The 22217-nt window shown below is 38.5% G+C and overlaps 2 protein-coding genes across 3 annotated transcripts in view; one reads left to right on the top strand and one right to left on the bottom strand.

The window, feature by feature from the left end:
* CSTPP1 (centriolar satellite-associated tubulin polyglutamylase complex regulator 1) overlaps nt 1-22217 on the top strand; it is a 186810-nt gene that overhangs the window by 63221 nt on the left and 101372 nt on the right. The gene's annotated exons all lie outside the window — the stretch shown is intronic.
* On the bottom strand, nt 15535-15845 carry LOC131395173 (phosphatidylinositol N-acetylglucosaminyltransferase subunit Y-like). Its single transcript, XM_058527014.1, has one exon. It carries the CDS (start codon nt 15760-15762, stop codon nt 15547-15549), a length of 216 nt encoding a protein of 71 aa, XP_058382997.1. The 5' UTR covers nt 15763-15845; the 3' UTR covers nt 15535-15546.

Genomic DNA, 22217 nt, shown 5'->3' with positions numbered 1-22217 from the left:
AGAGAGTGAGGAAAATGTTATTGGAAATTGGAGGTAAGAGGACCCTTGTTATGTAATGACAGAAAGTTTGTCAATACTGTCATCTTGGGTAATGTGAAAAATAGGGAATGTACCTAGTGAACACAATGATCCAGCTATGGAGATTTCTGAGTTGCCTGTCTTTCTAGCTGTCTACAGTAAAATGTGAGAGAGATGAACTAAAGAATGAACTATTTTGCTTTTGATAGAATTTAGAGGAAATGTAGAGAGCTCAGGACAATCTTTCCAACTGGCAAAAAGTACTCCAAGTAAGAAAGTGCCTCAGGACAAAGATCAAATCCAGAGTGCTGTCAGGGAAATATGGTCTTAGGGTGTTAAGACTTCAGAAAGATTTCAAGGTGGAGTCACAGACTTTCAGATAGACAAAAGGCCTAAGGATGTTAAGGGTTTGTTCCACGGCAGCTTCATAGGGACCCCAAATAGAGAAGGGCCTGTCTGAAAGAGATTTGTGGGTATAGCTTTTGTCCAATGGAGTAAACCCCAATAAAGTTAATAGAAAAACTATCATGTTTTTGACCGAATTGTATTGTTGGAAGCACCACCAGCTTAGACTAAAGAGGATATAGATAATATAAAATAAAAAGTGGCCTTTGGACCCCCAGACTTGTATGGTAGGAAGCAAGCTGAGAAAGCTACTCAGCTGTGAACTGAGGCTACATTTTATGGAAATCAAAGTATGATTCAGAAGGTGGAACCAAAAGCCCAGAGTATAGAGTCAAAAGCCATGGAAAATCATTACCAGGGAGAGGTACTGGGCCCAAATCAAGGAAATAAGACATGTGCCTGGATGGATTCCAGAATTGCAATGGATCAATGATTACTATATTGCCTCCCATTCTCCCTCTTTTTGAATGGAATTCTATTGTGCTTATCCTATCCTTGTATCACCATTGTACATACTGGGTGTGTGGGAGCGTATAACTTGTCTCTTTAGTTTACAGGTGTTCAGAATGAGGAACCAAACTTGAGGAGCTATACCCCAGAAATTGCACTTGAGGAACTTCATCTGTACCTGGACTTGATTTGTATGACAAGATCCTGGAGTTTGGGTTGATGCTGAAATGGAATTAGACTTTGGGGGTCTGGGAGGGCAGGGTGTATTTTGCATTCGGGAGGAATGTAAATTGTTGTGGCCAGAGGGCAAATGTGGCGGATTATATTTTCCAAAGATAGCCACACCAATATTTCCTATGCTACATGCACTCCTACAAAGTGATCTTGCCATGCCCCCAATAACAGGGGGAGTCTCATTTTTCACAATGAGGTCCTTGGTGTGCATCTGTATTCACTCATTGTGCTAGACTTTTAAGGATCCTTTCAATTTGAGGACTCATGTCTTTCAGTTCTGAGAAATTTTCTTCAATTTTTTTTTTCTTCCTGCCATTTTCTTTCAAACATCTTGTTTACTTACATATATACCCATGGATGTATAGTTTTATATAAATGGTATCATACTACACATGCTGTTCTGTATAATGAATTTTATTTTTCAGATTACATAGGCTGTATATCTTTTAAGATTTATCAAATAACATGACATTTAATATTTATCAATTAATATGGCATTTAAACATACCCAATCTTTATATATATATATAATATTTAGGCTGTTTCTCACACCTGGAAGTGGCCCACACATCAAATAAAAACTTTTCAGACTGTATGTCCCAATTTGAACTCCTGAAAATATGCTCACCAAATGCTAAGGCATGAATTGGGAAATGAGCATGGCGTTTGGGGCTCTCCATTGTTCCCTTCCTACATGATGACCCCATCTGAAACGAAACAGAGTCTGCATACTGGAAAGCAGTTTAGAATTGCAATATTTTTTGGAAACAATTATCTCTAATAACTTTTTGTAAAAATAATATGTGTATTTTGGAGTCTTAAGCCTAGTGGTGATGCAAAACTTTTTTCTTAGGAATCCAGATTTTCTCTTTAATCAGCAAAACCCTTTAATTTGCTAAAGATCAGTTTTGTGCCCTGTTGACCACTCAGTGGAACAAGCAAGTGTTAGAGATCCCTTGTGTTTTTTCTTTAGTTGTGAATTCCATCAAGCTAGCCCATTAATTACAGTGAATGAGAACTGGAAAGCTGTTCATCTGGCAATTAGCAAAGGGTGCTGGAGGAAAGAAAAATGTCTTTCTGATATTTTTGCTTAGGAATTTGGGAATTCAGAATTTAGTCGTAAACAACTAGATTAATGTGTTTAAATACCTTGAATCACTCTTAAATCATTCTTTGTTTTGTAACATATTAGTAAGATCTTAGAGATAGCTAAAACAGTGGTTGGGAAATTCTGTTGGATTTAAGATCCTCCAAAAGCATCTTCTGCTAATGGGCAGAGTGTTTGGGTGATAGATAAGCAAACATGGGTTAGCTAATATAGTAAGAAGTTCTGTGTCCTGTGGTTACCTCTCTGTATCTGAGGAGGGATGGCTTTTGTAGGCAAGAGGCGATTTCTTAGGGGTCCACTGCCTCTGTTTTCCAGGGATTTTTTTTTTATCCCATCGTAGAGATAACATTAAGAACATTCAGTGGCACTAGATGGTATTCATCAGGAGTTTAGGGTGTTAATATGTTAGGTTGTTTAAAACAAGGCAGAAAGGATTACTTTTTGCCAGCGGCATCATTCCTGGCAAGAGCTTACTGCTTTGCTGCTTGTTTTGTTGTCGTTAACCCATTAGAGAAACTAACCACTGTATTGCTTCCAGCCAAATCTTTGTCATCATTGGCCCTAAAAACCTCTTGGGGACCGAAGAGCACTTGGCCATTCTGAAAGCCTCTATCCTCAGTGATTGATGCTCATCTCTACAGGCTCCCCAAAGCCCTCCTCCCTTTTTTCTGAAGCACCTTCAAGCATTTCTGCATGGCTACCCACTCTCTTCTATTATACTTCCTCCTCCTGCCTTACTGAATACTGGATTTCCCAGCTCACAACTCTTAAGAAGGAGCTTTATTTCAGAGTAGAAAGGGGCCCCCATATGTGGCCTATTATATCCATATCAACTTGCTTACCCTTTTCAAACAGCTATTGTCTTTTAATAGGGTCCTGCCTGGCAGGGGGAGTCCTTAGTTCCTGCCATATAAGAATGAGGAGCTTGAGTTACAGCGAACTGCAGTTTGGTGCTCTGATCAAAAGGCCTCTGTTGTTTTTAGGGTTTTTTTCCCCTCTCTCTCTCTTGCTTTCTATATCCTGGGCTAATAATTCAGCACAGCGAGGTCATTACAGGCTTTGAATTGAGAGCTGAGAGTGTTAAATTACTGACCTAGAATAAAAGAGATCTGGGGGGCTCTCAAGAAAGATAAAAGGATTCCGGATAGCAAAGTGCAAGCCCGGCAACCTCACTTCTTAACAATATTATTTTTTTTAATCCTCTCTGTCTCCAGAAGTCTTTTCTGGGACAAGGAAAGATCTCCTGCCAGAGAAATTAGGTTAGGAACTCAGTGCCATCTTCTGAGAGTCGTGGCCTGGGTGCTAGCAGTTCATGGGCGCCTGTGTAGCTGGCCTTTTTGTCTCCCCACCTTGTCAGTATTTCCCTCTCTTCCACCTTGCTCCCTCAGCCAGATATTTAGTCTTTTATCACATAAGTCAAATATATTTGTGATATTCCAGCTGAAAGTTGCTCTCCCACATGGGGATTTCAGACATGTGAACAATATACCGCTCGGCCCCCAAAATATCTTAAAAAATTTGACATTGTCTCATTAAAAGCTGCTTCCATTTTATTTATATTTTGTAAATAATGTTAGCCTGGTTCTCCCATACTTTAACAAGAAAAAAATTGCCCCATTGTGAATGAATTTGACACCTCTACTCTACTTACTATATTGGGTCTTCTGAAGAAAGTATTTCTATTTCTTCACACTGCCAAGACTATTATCTCCCATATATCCTTTTTTACAATTATCTATTAAAGCCAGGCACCATTCTTATCGTCTGGAAAATATTGACTTCTTAAGTTTACTATTTTTGGAAAAGTCCCTGAAATCAACTTTCATAGATTTTCTGCCCAGCCAAGTAATAATAACAGCTAGTAGTCCCTGAAATGTGCCAGGCATTATACAACACGCAGTGTTATCACATTTAATCTCTGGCAACCTTATGTAGTAAGCATTCCTGTTATCATCGTTTTACAGATAATAATTGAGACACAAAGTGGTTAAGTACCTGGCCCAAAGTCACACAGCTAAGAAGTAATAAGATTTGCCCAGGCTAGTGCTTCTCAAACTTTAATGTGCGTGTGAATCACCTGCGGATCTTGTTAAAATGCAGAATCAGATTTAGTAGATTTGGGATGGGGCCTGAGATTCTGATTTCTGACCGGCTTTGAAGTGAAACCAATGCTGCTGTCCTTGGTCCGCACTTTAAGAAGCAAGGCTGTAGTCATTCTTATTTCAAAAACCACTCTAAAAAATGTTTTGGTTATAACTTCCAATTTCTCATTCCATCAGGCAATTCTATAAATATACATAATGGATATGTTGACACCAATATCTTACTTTATTTAATTTTTATTGTTGTAAAATATATATAACATAAAATTTATCATTTTAACCATTTTTAAGTGTACAGTTCTGTGCATTAAGTACATTCACATTGTTCTGAAACCATCACCACCATCCATCTCCAGAACTTGTTCATCTTCCCAAACTGAAACTCTGTACCCATTAAATACTAACTCCCCATTCCTTCCTCCCTGCCAGCCCCTGACAGCCACCGTTCTACTTTCTCTTTCTATGAATTTGACTACTCTACGTACCTCATATAAGTGGAATCATACAATATGTCTTTTTGTGACTGTCTTATTTCATTTAACATAATATCCTCAAGGTTCATCCATGTTGTAGCATGTATGTAGAATTTCCTTCCTTTTTTGAGACTGAATAGTCTTTCATTGTATGCATATATCACATTTTGTTTTTCCATTCATCCATTGATGGACACTTGGGTTGCTTCCACCTTTTGCTTCTGTGAATAATACTGCCATGAACATGGGTGTACAAATATCTAAGTCCCTACTTTCATTTCTTTTGAGTATAAACCCAGAAGTGGAATTGCTGGGTCATATGGTAATTCTACCGATATCCTACTTTCTAAGATAAAAGTTTACGTTCAAGTTATTGTTGGTGTCCCTCTTGTTTTTTTTTTTAAGTAAATATTTAAAGGTTTGGCAGGAAAAGTGAGTTTTCAGTACAGATTTTCATTAAGTTCTATCATCTATAGCTGCTTTTTGATTTTCAATCAATCACGAAAGAATATTGAGAAATGTCCTTTGGTCCTTAGGAGAGTGGTAGTTGGTTAAATGGCACTACATAGAGAATTAGAGAATGTTCGTGTTCTAAAATAAATCAATATTAAGAAGGTTTATGTCACAGAGAAAGTTTTGTGTGAATGAATTCAAGACTTCACCTGACAAACAGGTGTTCAGAGAACAGGGAAGCAGCTTGTTAAATTTTTATGTTCTTCCTTTAAGACTTCCTGGAACAACTATCCCAGGATCTTTAGAAACTTTGTGGCACCTCTTTCTCTGAGGTCTTTAACCAAATAACACGTTAGATTCTCATGTTTACGAGAATTTGGTGCAAGATCCTACCTACTATCTAGAGTTCTTCCCTCATATATCTTTAGAAATAAAATTCTCTGTTGGAAATAAGAAAACAAATCAGAGTGACATTGAAATCTGATGAGTTAATAAGAAAATCTGAAGGGATTTTTATAAAGGTATGAGGAAGAAACTGATTTTTTTTCCATCATAGACTACTGAATCATTAAGACTACTTTAATCATGTGTGCTTAGAGCTCTCTTGTTTTAGGAGTTCCTAACTAATGCAAAAAGTTGGGAAGAATGGACTTGAACTTGGAAAGATAAAACAGCACAAAATAGCTTTCAACTAAAGTCATTTTCCTAAAGAAGAAAATGAGTGCTATAAAAATATACATGGATTTATCAGTAGCTTTAGAAGATAAGTATACATGGCTACTGAAGGAAACTGCATTTATTTTCTAAAAAGTGAAACCAGCTTTGGAGGTAAAACAAAAAAGAAAAAGAAAATGACTCTGGAAATAATGGCAGTAACGTTAACACAAGACATGATAAGATCATAACAACAAAGAAGAGAATGGAATCAGCAGCTGCAAGTCTGGTGTGTGTGGCTCTAAAACAACAAATCCTGCATCCTAGCACCCCTTCAATTTTATTATCATTTTGAATTATGATCAAGTCCAAGAAGATTTGGCCTATGACTAAAGCATTTGTATGAAGCATTTCTTTTAAACCTAATTTATATCATCTTAAACAAGAACAAAGGATGATAGTTTGAGAATTACTTGCTGGACTTTGAACCAACAGCGTTGATGTAACACCTCCAGCTCTTAAATGGGGTGGTACCGAGGAAGGGATTTATAACATTTACAGGACCCATAAAAATAGTGTTGAGTTTTCAATGAAATCTGCAGGTGATACTATTGGGAACATTTTGGGGATCCTAGTGAGAACAAAAGGATGACTTAAAAGGACCTAAAAGCTGTAGCTGTAGGCAGAAAATAAAATAGAATTTACCTTAAAATGTTGTTTAGTGCTATACAAAGCACAGATGTGCAATGGGTGGAAAAAACCTGGAAGGAAATTAGTATTGAGTAGAAAAAGCTAAAGAAGCAAACTGACAAGAAATTAGATGAGAATATGATATGTGATCTGGCAGTAAAACAGACAAAAGCTGTTTTGAGGTCTGGAGATAGAGAGGAATCACATTGTGGGGAAGGAATGGCAGGATCTGTTTGCGGATGATTGAAGGGAGCCCTACCTGCAAAACTAAATTCAGCTTTAGTAGCAGAACAAAATAGTGTAGACGGGTAAGCCAGTTGATAAAAGAGATGGAGGTTGAAAGAGCTGAAGAGAAAGAAATACGTAACAGATAACAGGTTTGGAGACCACATGAGAAAGAACATGAGATGTAACATGTGGCAGGAGGTGAGCTATAACAGAAATACTGCCACATTCTAAAGAGGAACATTCTCTGTCCAGAAACTTCTCCTGAAAGGCTAGGGGTTGTTTCCTCAGAGAAACCATGAAAACACGATTACTCTGGATTTCAAGTGAAATTAGGCAAGCTCTTGGAAGTTCTGCTATTAAGACCTCTGTTTAGAGGCCTTGTAGGAATGAAACAAACTAGAGATTTATGGTAACTGCTGTTTATAAAAATTTTTTATGACAAAAATTTAACATATAATAACATTGCAGAATATTTGGAAGACAGAGGAGGAAATCAATTGTAAGCCAACAACCCTAATACAGTTAGTAAATACTATCGTCTTTTAAAATTAATCATTTTCCTTGTGCAGACCTTAATATAGTTAAAATTATAATATACACACAATTTTGTTTCCTGTTTTTTATAGTGTATGAAAAGCATTTTCTAATTGCTACATTGTTGTTTTATAATTTTATTTCTAACCTGCCATACAGAGTATGTAGGTAGTAACCGTCTCCCAGTGCTCTGTGCATTGGTTTCCCATCCTGAGGTACATGTACGTGCCTGTTTCTATTGGCATGGAGTAAACAACCTTATAAGAGAGATGTTCCTTCACACTTAAAACTGCAAGGGGTAAGCAGATGTTAATAAATCATCTTGCTTCTCCACTGATACTCGGTGAGTAAGGAGCTGATGTGCAATTGGGAGTTTACCAGAGCGTGCCAGGCCTTCAGCAATAGGTTTTGAGGTTCCAAGCCTTGAAAAGGGAGTTTGAAACATTTTTTAACTCTGGCAGGAGGCCTAACTGAATGATAAACAAAGACCCCGTGGAGAGCAGTTTACTTTCAGAGAAACAGCACAGGAGAACTAAGTCCTTTACTTAGCCATCTTGGGAGGAATTGGCTTGGTGATCACCTTATCTGGAAACATTCTCCTTTCCCTTTAGCATCAGCCCAGGTGGAGAAGTGCTCTATTCCACTGCTTTAAGAAGATTCTCTCTGGGGTTTGGTGACAGAAGAGCACTTGGTGCAGTAACCAAGGAAATAAAACTCAGCATTGCTTATGCTTCCCATTGCGGAAGCTTTTCACAGCTCTCAGGGCCTGTGAGGCTGTCTCGTGAGTCTTTCTCTTCATAATGCAGTAAAATATGACCTTACTGATGTCATAGTCTGAAAACTAGTTCTGCTAATGCTACTAGCATTACTCAGTCAGGCAGAAAAAAATCTCGGTATGAAACGCCAGTGCTTAAGGCATTAGAGTGAACCAATAAGCTTCTGATAAGCTTAGTTGTTTTGCTGTTGCAGAAATTACGAATCCTATCCACCAGAGTGGCCGCTCAGTTCTCACACATTGGTTCACCTATCCCTGGAGAGTGACTGAAGGCTAATTAGTCCCTGTTGGATTTCTTCCTGAAGCTGGGACTTTTTTTTTAGAAGCCAAAGGTCTTGGATATTCTACTTCTGATTTAACCAGTGCTGGGAATGAGAAGATGAAGAAGATTGTGAGCAGCCACTGGCAGCGTGACTGATTTCTGTTTTCTATACTGCTTACGCTTATTTCTTCCTGGCCAGCAGAGAGCCTACAATTGAGTCACCTGATGTATATCTATGGGCAGAACCTTATTCCAAGTGTACCGGATATTAAAGCCACACTTTGTCAAATTTCTCCTTGGATTCAGGATCATATTGTTCACGTACTTTATCCTGTAATAGGTACGTGTATGTTTGAACAATAGATAACAAAAGCCCAGTAGAGAGTTAGAAGTTCTTAGAAATTCTACATTAAACTTTTGTGCGGGGGCCAGCCCTGTGGCTTAGCGGTTAAGTGCGCGCGCTCTGCTACTGGCGGCCCGAGTTCGGATCCCAGGCGTGCACCGACGTACCGCTTCTCCGGCCATGCTGAGGCCAAGTCCCACATACAGCAGTTAGAAGGATGTGCAGCTATGACATGCAACTATCTACTGGGGCTTTGGGGGGAAAAATAAATAAACAAAGTTAAAAAAAAAACAACTTGTGCGCAGAAACTTCTTCGTAGCACTACAGTATAAAAAAGCAATCAATGTGAAATATAAACCAACACATGGACAGAGAAAACTGTATTGTGGTTACCAGGGGCAATGGGAGTGGAGGGTGGGTGGGCACAAGGGGTGAAGGGAGACATGTATATGGTGATTGACAAACAAAAGTGTACAACCAAAATTTCACAATGTTATAAACTATTAAGACATCAATAAAAAATTTAAAAAAAATAAAAAAATATTAGTAGTAAACCAATCTTAAAAAAAAAAGAAAAGAAATCAACGTGAGGCAACTTCTGTTCAAGTGTATTGTCTAACCAACTTCAGAGTTCTGCAACATAGACCAAACTGACATGCTTTGCTGATTTCTCTCATCAAGTTAGCATTGCCAGATTCTGTAGCAGATAGGTAATGGAAAGAAAACATTTAAGGGCTTTAGGCTTCATTTGAATTTCCCAAGGAAAGAAAGAACAAATCCAGGGATTGTTAGTTCAGGGGCCCAAATCATGCCACAGGAATATATCTTTAGGGTTTGGTGACTTTTTACAGAACAAAACTCCAGTCTGCTAATTTTGCCAATCCATTAGTGGGAAATACGCCACAAGAGTCTTCTATTCGTCTTATATGGAATATCTTTTTTCCTTCCTTTTGCTCCTAGGAGCAACGAAAGGTTACTTTAAATCATGATTCTTTCTAAGATGTTGTGGATCTTTGATCTTTTTATTTTTCAGAGGCTGATTCGTATTCTATGTTTTTATCACCCTGGTGCAGCCAGTTTGTGCTGCATAATTGGGTATGATCTGTTCTCATATTTTGCTGCTTTGGTACATCTGTTTAGGATTCTTTGCAAATAAAGCTCATCTCAAAACAGCAGAAGACAATCCCAATTCTAATAGAACATAGTCTACTCTAATGAGCTGGCCTGGTTTTAGAAAGAAAAAAAGAGATAAGAGAATGGCCTAAGAAGACTGAACTGCTACCATCCAATCTCCCTGTGTAGGTCCAGGCTCACCGGCCGTGTTCATTTTGAGTAAGAGTGAGGAGTAGCTGGAAGATACATAGTGTTATAGGAGCTTTGAACTTTTGCCTCTGGGCACACTGAAAATGAGCTAGAATATTTTAATTTGGTCCTTTGCTCTTTGTTATTTCAATATGTGGAATGTGAATGGCTGTGTATATAAATCTACTACAATTACATTTATATTTAATTCTTTCCATGGTAGTCCTTGACTTACTAGCCACTTCACCAAAGTAATTTAAATCAACTCTGGCTTTTTGCTTTTTAATATCTAAAATTAAGGTATTTATATGGAATTGACATAAGCAAATTCTTAGAACTTACTTTAGTTGTTTTTGTTTATTTGTTTTGGTGAGGAAGATTAGCCCTGAGCTAACATCTGTTGCCAATCCTCCTCTTTTTGCTGAGGAAGATTGGCCCTGGGCTAACATCCGTGCCCATCTTCCTCTACTTTATGTGGGATGCCACCACAGCATGGCTTGACAAGCGGTGCATCGGTGTGCGCCAAGGATCCGAACCTGCAAACCCTGGGCCGCCACAGCGGAGCGCGCGCACTTAACCACTGCGCCACCAGGCCAGCCCCAGAACTTACTTTAGTTTTTCAGGAAAAAACAGATACTACTTTATAGAATTCTGTATGACTTTTTCTGTATAAACAGCCTTTGTTATTAAATGAGAAAATGAAATTGTATCAAAAACTCACACTACTTAACATGTTTAAAAATGTCTGATTATAAAATCATTAATTTTAACAAGTTCCTGTTGCATTTTCTTGATATGTTACTCTAGAGTTAGTTAAATAATAAGCTAATAAAATGGGAAAACTATGGAATTTAATTCTTTTTTTTTTTTAAGATTTTATTTATTTTATTTTTTCCCCCCAAAGCCCCAGTAGATAGTTGTATGTCATAGCTGCACATCCTTCTAGTTGCTGTATGTGGGACTCAGCCTCAGGATGGACGGAGAAGTGGTGCCTCGATGCGCACCCGGGATCCGAACCCGGGCCACCAGCATCGCAGCGCGCGCACTTAACCACCAAGCCACAGGGCCGGCCCAAATTTAATTATTTTCTTGTTAAAATCAATGAGATGTTTATACTCAGATGATTTCATTTTTAATAAGTTTATACCTTTTAAGATAAAAAATATATAATTCACAAAGAAATTTTAATTTTGATGTCTCTGGTTCTCTTGTCACCAGAGAATCCAAAGAGAGATTTCCTAACTTCTTATTCATGACAGCTTAAAAAGAAATAATTAGATCCCTATGAACTGGACAAAAGAATATCTGTGTTATACTACCTTTTGTGTAAGAAAGAAGGGGACATAAAAATATATACATGTATCTACTTTTTATTGTAGAAAGTCAACTTGTAAATATGGATAAAACGACGTAATTAGGGGGAAATTGCCATTTGGCAAAACCAACTTAATTGTTATTGCTCCTGGCGAGAATTATCAATAGATGCTGAAAGTAGTAAATGAAAGTTTGAAGAGTTAACAGTGTGTTTCCACTGCCTCAAAGTATCTTCCCACAGATACTTATTAATTACAAAGGGTAACTTTACAGTCGGTAAACCTGGCAGACACGGCTTTAACCAAATGGTCCAAGTTAACATCACCAGTAACTAGACTAATCAACAGCAAGTGTCTCCTGATATGATGCACTGAGAAGCACTCAGCATCGCTTCTGTGATAATTTTACCAAAAGGGCATAACCTGAATCTAGTCATGAGGAGACATCAGACAAACCCAAATTGAAGTGTCATTATACAGAGTAACCTGTACTCTTTAAAAATGTCAATGTCATGAAATACAAAGACTCAGGAACTGTTTCAGATTCAAGGAGGCTAAATAGTCGTGACAACTGAATGCAGTGTATCATCTTGAATTCTCTTTTGCTGTAAAGAGAGCATTATTGGGACAAATGGTGAAATCTTAATAAGGTCTGTAGATTAGATAATAGTATTGCATCAATTTTAATTTCCTGATTTTGATTATTGTACTATGGTAGATAAGAGACTTCCTTATTTTTTAGAAAATACACACTGTATTTAGGGGTAAAGGAGCATCATGTCTACGACTTGATGTCTACGTCTTAAATAGTTCTGAAATATATGTGTATATATAAATATCTATATATGCGTATATGTGTGAGTGTGACAGAGAGGGAGTAGAGAGAGTGAGAGAGAAAGGGAGAGCATTCAAATGTAGTAAAAGGTATTTGAGAATTCTTTGTGCTATTCTTATAAATTTTTTGTAAATTTGAAATTATTTGAAAATAAAAAAATATGACATCTCAAGGGAAAAAACCGAAGAACTTAAAGAATGAAAGAATTTGCTCAGTGAAGTTTGAAAACTGGTTTTGCAAAAATCTGTTTGGGGTAGGCATATAATATACTTCTGTATGGCCTTTGAGATATTTTTAGGAACTTTTTTGTTTGATTTTAGGGGTAAGTTTGATGTCTATTAAAGAACATTTTAGTTTAGTTAAATAAAATGAAAAATTAATGAGAACGTACATTTTTATGCAGGTAGAAAGTTTGTTTAGGTTTTTTGGTCATAATGGCTTGCCGTGTTTGTGATTTGGTCCTCTATCTATTCCAAACACATGGTACTGATACATAAAGTTTTCTAAGAGAAAACTTAAAGGAAATAGCCATATGCAAAATCAGTGTAAAATCATCTATGGACCAGAAACTAAACAAAATTACAGTGCTAATTGGGCTAAAACCACAGGCCTCCTGTGTTCTGGGTTCAGAAACAAGCATCGGTAACTGAGAGCTCATTTCTTATGGAACAGTAGAGACTAAAATTGTCACACTCTGGGCAGGAGGCTGGAGCCAGCCTCTTCCACCTGTACCCCTTTAAAGAGATTCAAAAAAGCTATAATTGCTACATGGGAAAGGGCCTGTTTAAGCCTGGGAGTATGAGAGGAAGCAGACAGCCTTGTAGCCAGGACTTAGTGGTCCAAGCTGCTCATGGGTTCAGTGACAGCCTCTGTGATATCCCCAACATCATCAGGAATGGAGCCTTAAGTCATTTAATATAAGACCTGACTCTGGACTGGGACCTGTCCCCAGGAGGGAGTGAGGGAGTAAACAAATGGCAAGAGTGAAAACCTCCACCTGAGATGAGTCTGCACACTGAAATTCCAAAATATATGGGGAAAGCCAGTGCTAAGAAAGACAGCCAATAAACCCAGGAATTGAAACATAAATTTACTGCAGAGAAAATGAAACTAATTAATTATTTTAAATTGACTTTGAAATAAAGTTTAGGATCCTCAGGGAGATAAAGAAAGGAATAGTAGTTATTAAAAAAGAGAACAAGAGGCAGTCCCAGTGGCGTAACGGTTAAGTTCACACGCTCCACTGTGAGAGCCCGGGGTTCACAGGTTCGGATCCCAGGCGCGGACCTACACACTGCTTATCAAGCCATGCTGTGGCAGCGTCAACTATAAAGTAGAGGAAGATGGACATGAATGTTAGCCCAGGGCCAGTCTTCCTCAGCAAAAAGAGGAGGATTGGCAACAGATGTTAGCTCACGGCTAATCTTCCTCACACACACACACACACACACACACACACACACACGAAAATTGGGAAACAGGAACAGGCAAAATGAAACAAAACCATGTGTATACCTTAGAAGACCAACTAAAAGTTCTAGAAATAAAAAAGTTACTGAAATTTTGAAAAACTCAACAGAGAGAATAAACTCTAGACCAGACATAGTAGAATAGAAAATTCATAATTTGAAAGATAATACTACCAGTTTAAAGATAAACAGATAAGAACTATGAAATCACAGGTAAGAGACAGTGAGAGGCTACAATGTGTATCTAATAGAAGATTCAGAAGAAAAGGATAGAGAGAATGGCAAAGCAGCAGTATTTTTAAAGATATCGGCTGAGAATTTTCTAGAATTGACAAAAGTTATAAGTCAGATTAAAGTGCTGTGCAAGATAAATAAAAAGAAACCTACATGATAGACACATTGTAGACTCTGCGGAACATTAATGATAAAGAAAATAGCTCATATGAATTATAATAATGAGTAACTCCTTTAAGAATGGCAGGAGTTTGATAGCTGGCTTCTTGACAACAATGATAGGTGCCAGATGACAATGCAGCAGTATCTTCAAAGTGCTGAGAGAAGATAAGTAGCAACCCAGAATTCCTCACTTGGTTAAACCATCACTCCAGAGGGTAAAATAAAGATACTTTCAGGCAGATGAAAACCAAGAGCATTTATCACTCACGGGCTTTTGTGAAAATGACTGGTCTGTGAGTATTCAGAAATTCACAATTCGGAAATGAAAAAAGCTTAGAAAACTGAAGTTGGTTTTTGGTAAGTTTTCAGCAAACTCATTTGGGAGCAGACTTGACCTGAACTAGTTTGTGAGGCCAATTTTGGTCTTTATTTATCCTACTGAGTGGGAATATACGTTTCACTGTGGAAATTTTAATATGCTTGACTGTGGACTGCTACCCCAGCCCCACTGGAAGTGTTATATCACATCTGCTTTGTGCGACATACTACCTTTATAAAATAAAAAAATTTGCCAATTCCAAAACAGAGAAGTCTCAAGGATTTCAGATAAGTGGTTGTAGACCTTTCTTTATCTTGAACAATTTTCTTTTTTTTTTTAATTTTTTTTATTTTTTATTTTTTCCCCCAAAGCCCCAGCAGATAGTTGTATGTCATAGCTACACATCCTTCTAGTTGCTGTATGTGGGACATGGCCTCAGCATGGCCAGAGAAGCCGTGCGTCAGTGCACGCCCGGGATCCGAACCCCGGGGTCGCCAGCAGCGGAGCGCGCACTTAACCGCTAAGCCACGGGGCCTGCCCGATCTTGAACAATTTTCAACTTTATTTTTTTTCCAGTTTTATTGAGAAGTAGTTGATATACAACACTATATAAGTTTAAGGTGTGCAGCATAATGACTTGACATATGTATATATTGTGAAATCAGCCTTTTTTTTTTTGCAAGTACATGAAATTTCCATTTTATGGTACAGTTTCATATCATACTAGTTCAAATGCATTTCTCTATAACAACTCCAACATAGCTCCTTTGGAATTATTTCAGTCATCCTTAACATGTGACTTTACCAAAGATTTTGAATCTAAACAAATATAAAATTTCAAATTATTAACTTTCAAATGAATGGGATAAGAAATAAAGTCATCAGATGATGGTTGGGGCTGTTAATTTTCCAACAAGACACTATGTAGAAATATTTCTTCTGATACAGCAGTTATAAATTAGAACCTTCAAAAAACAAGGGCAGAATGGAAGTACAATGAAAGAAGCTTCAGCACTTTAACCTCCCATGTTCCTAAGCCTCTGACACAAGGCAAAGCATCTTTCCTGCAAATTAAGTGAGTTTCCAGTATTTCCATGCAGTTGAGCTTTCACTGACAGATGCTTGAGACATATCATTAATATACATTTATATATATATATACACCATCTTGGCTCTGGCTGCATTAATTTTGCCTGAAGAGTTTAATACCCATCCAAGTCCAAACGTGGAAGAATACATAAACTGGTATGGTAATGGGCAAGAGTAGACTGTGAAAGCACAGGCTGGTGGTGCTAGTGCAGCCCTGTGGGAAGTTTTCTTCCACAGAGGCCGAGTAGAACAGTCCTGCTAAAGAGACCAGAGGAACAAGGACAGTCAGTGTAGGAAGAGACAGAAACATTCTTCTCCCCCACTTATTACCCGTACCCGCCACCCTGACTTTTTAAAAGGTGGAGGGTATTTAGTTGGCGTGTGTGTGGTGGTGTTTTTAATTATGATCTAGTGCTGCTCCATTTCTTCTTCTTATTTCGATGTGTCATCCTAGCTGCCTGTGGTATCATATTAGGAATCCCATCAATAATTGGATAGGCTATTCCCAACTCTTCATTAATCAATTCATTTGTTGATGCTTCACATCTGAACGGCTTCTTGGAGAGCGGGCACACCAAGAACTCCAGCAGCGCCGGGTCGAAGGCGCGGGCCGCCGCCTCCGTCCTCTGCGTCCCCTCGCTCTTGTCCGCCGACCGCCGCGCCCCGGACGCGCGCAGGCACCGACGGACCAGGGCGGACGGCGGCGCGCGCGTCCCCCGCAGCGCCGAGGCGAGCCCGCCGCACGCGCCCCTCAGCGTGGTCCGGCGGCCCGCGCTTCTCCGCGCCCCGCCCCGCCCTCGGCCTGCCCCCGCCGCTCTGAAATCAGCCTTTCTTAAAGGCTGTACTTTAGCAAGAAAATAATTGAACCAGGAGAGAAGGCACAAAATGCAAGAAACAGTGGTGAGCATGAAAATTGGTATGAAATGTTGTTAAACTTAGCTATTGACTTTAAAAAGTAATAAGTATTTTTTACATTGAAAAAGGTACAGTCAAAAGAAATAAAAGACATCCAAATTGGAAAGGAAGAAAAATTATTGCTGTTTGCAGATGATGTTTGTATGTATAGAAAATCCCTAAGAATCCACAAAAAAGCTACTAGAGCTAATAAACAAATCTGGCAAAGATGTAGGATACAAAATCAACACACAAAAATCAGTTGTGTTTTTATACACCAGCAATCAACACCCAAAAAGGAAATAAGGAAAGTAATTTCATTTACAATAGCATCTAAAAGACTTAAGTACTTAGGAATAAACCTAACCAAGGAGGTGAAAGTCTTGTGCACTGAAAACTACAAAACACTGCTGAATAAAATTAAAGAAGACCTAAATAAATGGAAAGACCTCCTGTGTTCAGGGATAGGAAGGCTTAACATTGTTAAGATGGCAGTACTACCCAAGGCAATCTACTGGTTCATTATAATCCCTATCAGAATTCCAATAGCCTTTTTCACAGAAATGGAACAGCTGATCCTCATATTCATATGGAATTGCAAGGGGCCCTGAATAGCCAGAACAATCTTGAAAAAAGAGGAATAAAGTTGGAGGACTCAAACTTCTCAACTTCGAAACTTAATACAAAGCCACAGTAATTAAAACAGTATTGTACTGGCATAAGGACAGACATATAGACCACTGGAATAGAATAGAGAGCCCAGAAATAAACCCTCACATGTATGGTCAATTGATTTTCAACAAGGGTAGCATTCACTGGGGAGGACTGTTCAAGAAGTCTTTTCAACAAGTGGTGCTGAGAAAACTGGATATCCATGTGCAAAAGAAGGAAGCTGGACTCTTACCTTACACCTTGTACAAAAATTAACTCAAGATAGATGAAAGACCTAAACTGAAGAGCCAAAACTATAAAACTCTAAGAAGAAAACAATCCAATGTCTTCATGACATTGGATTTGGCAATGATTTCATGGATATGACACCAAAAGCAACAGGGAGCAAAAGAAAAAAATAGATAAATTGAACTTCATCAAAATTAAGGCCTTTACTGCATCAAAGTATGCTGTCAAGAAAGTGAGAAGACAACCTATAGGATGGGAGAAAATATTTGGAAATCATATATCTGATAAGGGATTCATATCCAGAATATATAAAGAATTCCTACAACTCAACAACAAAAAACCAAACAATTCAATTCAAAAAAGGGCAAAGGAGGGGCCGGTCCAGTGGCGTAGTGGTTAAGTTTGCACACTCTGCTTTGGCAGCCTGGGGTTCTAGGGTTGGATCCCAGGTGCGGACCTGCACACCGCTTATCAAGCCATACTGTGGTGGCGTCCCGTATAAAGTGGAGGAAGATGGGCACGGATGTTGGCCTAGGGCCAATCTTCCTAAGCAAAAACAGGAGGATTGGCAACAGATGTTAGCTCAGGGCTAATCTGCCTCAAAAAAAAAAATGGGCAAAGGACTTAAATAGACATTTCTGCAAAGAAGATATACAAATGGCCAGTAGCATGTGAAAAGATGTTTAACAGCATTAGTCATTAGAGAAATGCAAATCAAAATCACAATAAGATACCACTTCACACCTATGAGGAGGGCTATTAAAAAAAAAGAAGAAAATTACAAGCATTAGTGAGAAATGGAGAAATTGGAACCCTTGTGCATTGCTGATGAGAATGTAAAATGGTGCAGCCACTGTGGAAAACAGTTTGGTGGTTTCTCAAAAGGTTAAACATAGAACTACTATGTGGCACAGCAATTCCACTACTAGGTATGTATCCAAAAGAATTCAAAGCAGGGACATGAACAGATATTTGTCCACCCTTGTTTGTAGCTGCATTATTCACAGTAGCCAAAAGGTGGAAACAACCCAAGTATTCATAGACAGATGAATGGATAAACAGAATGTGGTATATATATATAACGGAATACTATTCAGCCTTGAAAAAGAATGAAATTTGATATATGTCACAACACGGATGGACCTTGAAAATGTTATGCTTAGTGAAATAAGCCAGACACAGAAGGACAAATATTGTATGATTCCACTTATATGAGGTATCTAGAATAAGTAAATTCATAGAGACAGAAAGTAGAATAGAGGTTACCAGAGTCTAGGAGGAAGGTGGAAGGGGGAGTTATTTTTTAATGGATACAGAGTTTTTATTGGGGATGATGAAAAAGTTTGAGGTATAGATAGTGATGATGGTTACACAAGATTGTGAATGTATTTAGTGCCACTGAATTGTAAGCTTACAGTGATTAAAATGATATATATATTATGGTTAAAATGATAAATATGAATGGTTAAAATGATAAATATTATGTTATGTATATTTTACCACAATAAAAAATGTGTTTCAGGGTCCGGCCCCGTGGCGTAGCAGTTAAGTGTGCACGCTCTGCTGCTGGCGGCCCGAGTTTGGATCCTGGGCGCGCACCAACACACCGCTTGTCAGGCCACGCTGTGGTGGCGTCCCACATAAAGTGGAGGAAGATGGGCACGGGTGTTAGCTCAGGGCCAGTCTTCCTCAGCAAAAAGCAGAGGATTAGCGTGGATGTTAGCTCAGGGCTGATCTTCCTCACGAAAAAAAAAAAAAGTTTTTCAGTTAAAAAAAAAGGTAGAAATTAAATTCTAGAAAATAGTATCAGAAGATGAGAAGATGCTAATAAGTTATTTAGAGTGTGTTTGGTCCTTGTCTTGTTTTGGAGAATGATAAAGATAATGAGTAATTGACATTTTAAAAAAATGTGTAACTGAATGTATGTTAACTAATGTATGTTAAATTTTTAAGAAGAAGAATAAAAGATTACAGATTCTGTCGTAGCTTCCAAAAAAAAAAAAAGACAAAATAAGATGGCAGAAATTAATCAAATATATCAAAAACTCACTTTTTTTTTTTTTAAGTGAGGAAGATTAGCCTTGAGCTAACATCTAACATCTGTTGCCAATCCTCCTCTTTTTGCTGAGAAAGATTGGCCCTGGGCTAACATCAGTGCCCATCTTCCTCTACTTCATATGTGGGACGCCTGCCACAGTATGGCTTGATAAGTGGTGCATAGCTCTGCGCCCGGGATCTGAACCTGCAAACCCCGGGCCACCAAGGCAGAGCACCCGAACTTAACTACTACACCACTGGTCCGGCCCCAAAAACTCACTTTTTAAAATACAGAGAATGTAAGTTTGGGTAAAAAAAAACAAAAATCCGGCTATATACTACTCATAAGAGAAATACCTAAAACAAAATGACCCAGAAAGATTGAAATTAAAAGCATAGAAAAAGATATGCCGGGCAAATACTAATGAGAACAAAGCCGGTATTGCAATGTTACAGTACTAATATCAGACCAAAGTCCTGCACTTTTAAAGAGTTTATAAAATGTAGACTTGCGGTATTTCCGCTGTTGCTAGCTGCAAACATAAATCCTGATACGTACTTTCTACCTGGTATTAATTATCTATTTCTACTTATCTTTCTAAATCAACCACCACAGACATTTATGGAGGAGTATCTACTATGTGTTAGGTAATGTAATAGAGACAAAGATGAATACAACCTAATTCCTTACTCGGTAGAACTTACCGTCTAGTAGGGGAAATAAGTCCAGTAACTTTAAAACAAGGCAGCAAATTGTGAGTACCACTGGAGAGTTATAAATGAGATATGATGGGAATTGGGCATGGGGGGTGGAATCAGAAAAAGACTACATGCAAAACATGGCATTTGAGATGGTCCAGAAAGATTGGATAGAATTCTAACAGATGGAGGTAAGAAAAAGATATTTTAGCTTGAAGAGAAACAGTAAAGCTTTGAGCAATATTGTGTTTTCTGCTTTTTCATTATGGCCGTTAGATTTATCTAACGGAATTTTCACTGATTAAATTAAGATCATCTATTAACTCTTTAAGTAAAGTGATTATGAGCTCCATACTGACCATCTGCCACCCAAATCAAACATTTCTCATTATTTTTACTTTTAATTAAATGTGAATTTTGTTGGTATGGATTATCTAAAGGCAGTAGGATAAATACAATTATAAATCATTTTATATTCACTGTTATATGTCCTTGCAATATCAATTTGTTTTATAAAATTCATATTGTGTAAATTCTTACTTATCTGTACAATGAGGCTCAGCCAGATCCTTCAGTGCATAAATTATGGCGTAGTTTAAAAAAAGATGTTTTTATTTATTTATTTTTTTTTTTGTGAGGAGATCAGCCCTGAGCTAACATCCGCCAATCCTCCTCTTTTTTTTTTGCTGAGGAAGACGGCCCTGGGCTAACATCTGGGCCCATCTTCCTCCACTTTATATGGGACGCCGCCACAGCATGGCTTACCAAGCAGTGCGTCGGTGCGCGCCCGGGATCCGAACCAGCGAACCCCGGGCCGCCGCAGCAGAGCGCGCGCACTTAACCGCTTGCGCCACCGGGCCGGCCCCTAAAAAAAGATGTTTTTAAAAAGCTACACTAGGGATATAATTTCACTGGTATTAGTTCCTTTACAGCTTAAACCGTGACCTAGACACCAGCTCTTTTCCCTTAGGGGGTATGAAGCACACTTTGGAACTGATTCTTTGCTGGATAGCTTCATCAATTTAGGCTAGAATGTTATCATTTTAGACTTCATTTGCTGGGAATGTGGCCTCCTCCATTTACCTGTAGCAGCTCATTTGCTTTATTTTTCATTTTCCTTTGCTCAAGACAACAGCATTGCCACAAACTGTGGGGTTAGGTTAACGCTTTTCATTGCTTTTTAAAAATCTCTCTTCTAAGCTAATCCTTTGCCAGATGTTGTCCTCATACTTCCTCACAGTGTCTTAGAAGTAGATTTCCGCGCTAGTTGTCCATGGGGGAAGAAGAGTATGTGATTTGCTTTAACAGGAAGAGGCTAATTTTATCTGAAGTGATAACATACTCTATGTGAAAGACAGGTTAGACACTTCCCTCTGAACTTGGTCAGGGAAAAGGAAAATGGAAAAGATGGCTCCTGAAATTTTTTCCTGTTTAGTTCAGAGATTTGGATTTTTTTCCGCTTTAAATGGCCAACAAATGAAAAGTGGCATTTGGAATTACCACTGTCCCTCTATTGCTTGCCATCTTCAGTTTCATGTCTGCTTCTCTATAAAGATTAACACATTTTCCACTCATGATTTACTTGTCAGAGAATTTAGGAGTTTTCTGGAACCTGAAGTCTGCTGTTGGTAGTGATGATTACTGGATAATTGCCTATTCTTTGGTGGAATTTCCATTTTTAGATTATGCCTGGCTCTACAGCCTTTATTTCTTTGGCAGAAGAACCCAAAGGCAATGGAGTATGTTTTTTCCCCTTCCCTGGCCCAGCTTAAACAATGACTCACTTGGGCCCTGGGGCTTTGCCTCATGCTCTCATTCAGGGGCCACTTTCTACCCTCGTTCTATCTGTTTGCCTTTAGTGTTCTGTTTGGAATATTTTGTATCCTTGGGCACGTGGATTTGCCTCTGAGGTTATTGTCAAAGAGGTGTACTACCCCACTCCCAAACTGGAACAGACAGTCCAGTTATGTCCCCGTAAGCCATGCTGTTCTTATGGCAGCTGATAAAGGTCAGAGAGTACGGAAAGAGTATCTTTAAGGAAACGTAATTTCAAAAGAGGTAGGGGGAGAAATATTCTTCAAAAAGATATGAGTGCCCATGTCATCCAGTTACAGACTGAAAGATTTCCTTCTATATGAAACGCTCCAGTGGCTGATTTAAACTTCCTCGGTGTATATGTGTGGGAGGTGGGAAGCATTCAGGAATTGCACTTAATTTGACTCAGAGGGATATGGT

Source organism: Diceros bicornis, chromosome 31 (genome assembly GCF_020826845.1).
Source record: "Diceros bicornis minor isolate mBicDic1 chromosome 31, mDicBic1.mat.cur, whole genome shotgun sequence".
Lineage (NCBI taxonomy): Eukaryota > Metazoa > Chordata > Mammalia > Perissodactyla > Rhinocerotidae > Diceros > Diceros bicornis.
This window is presented reverse-complemented; position numbering and strand designations above follow the sequence as displayed.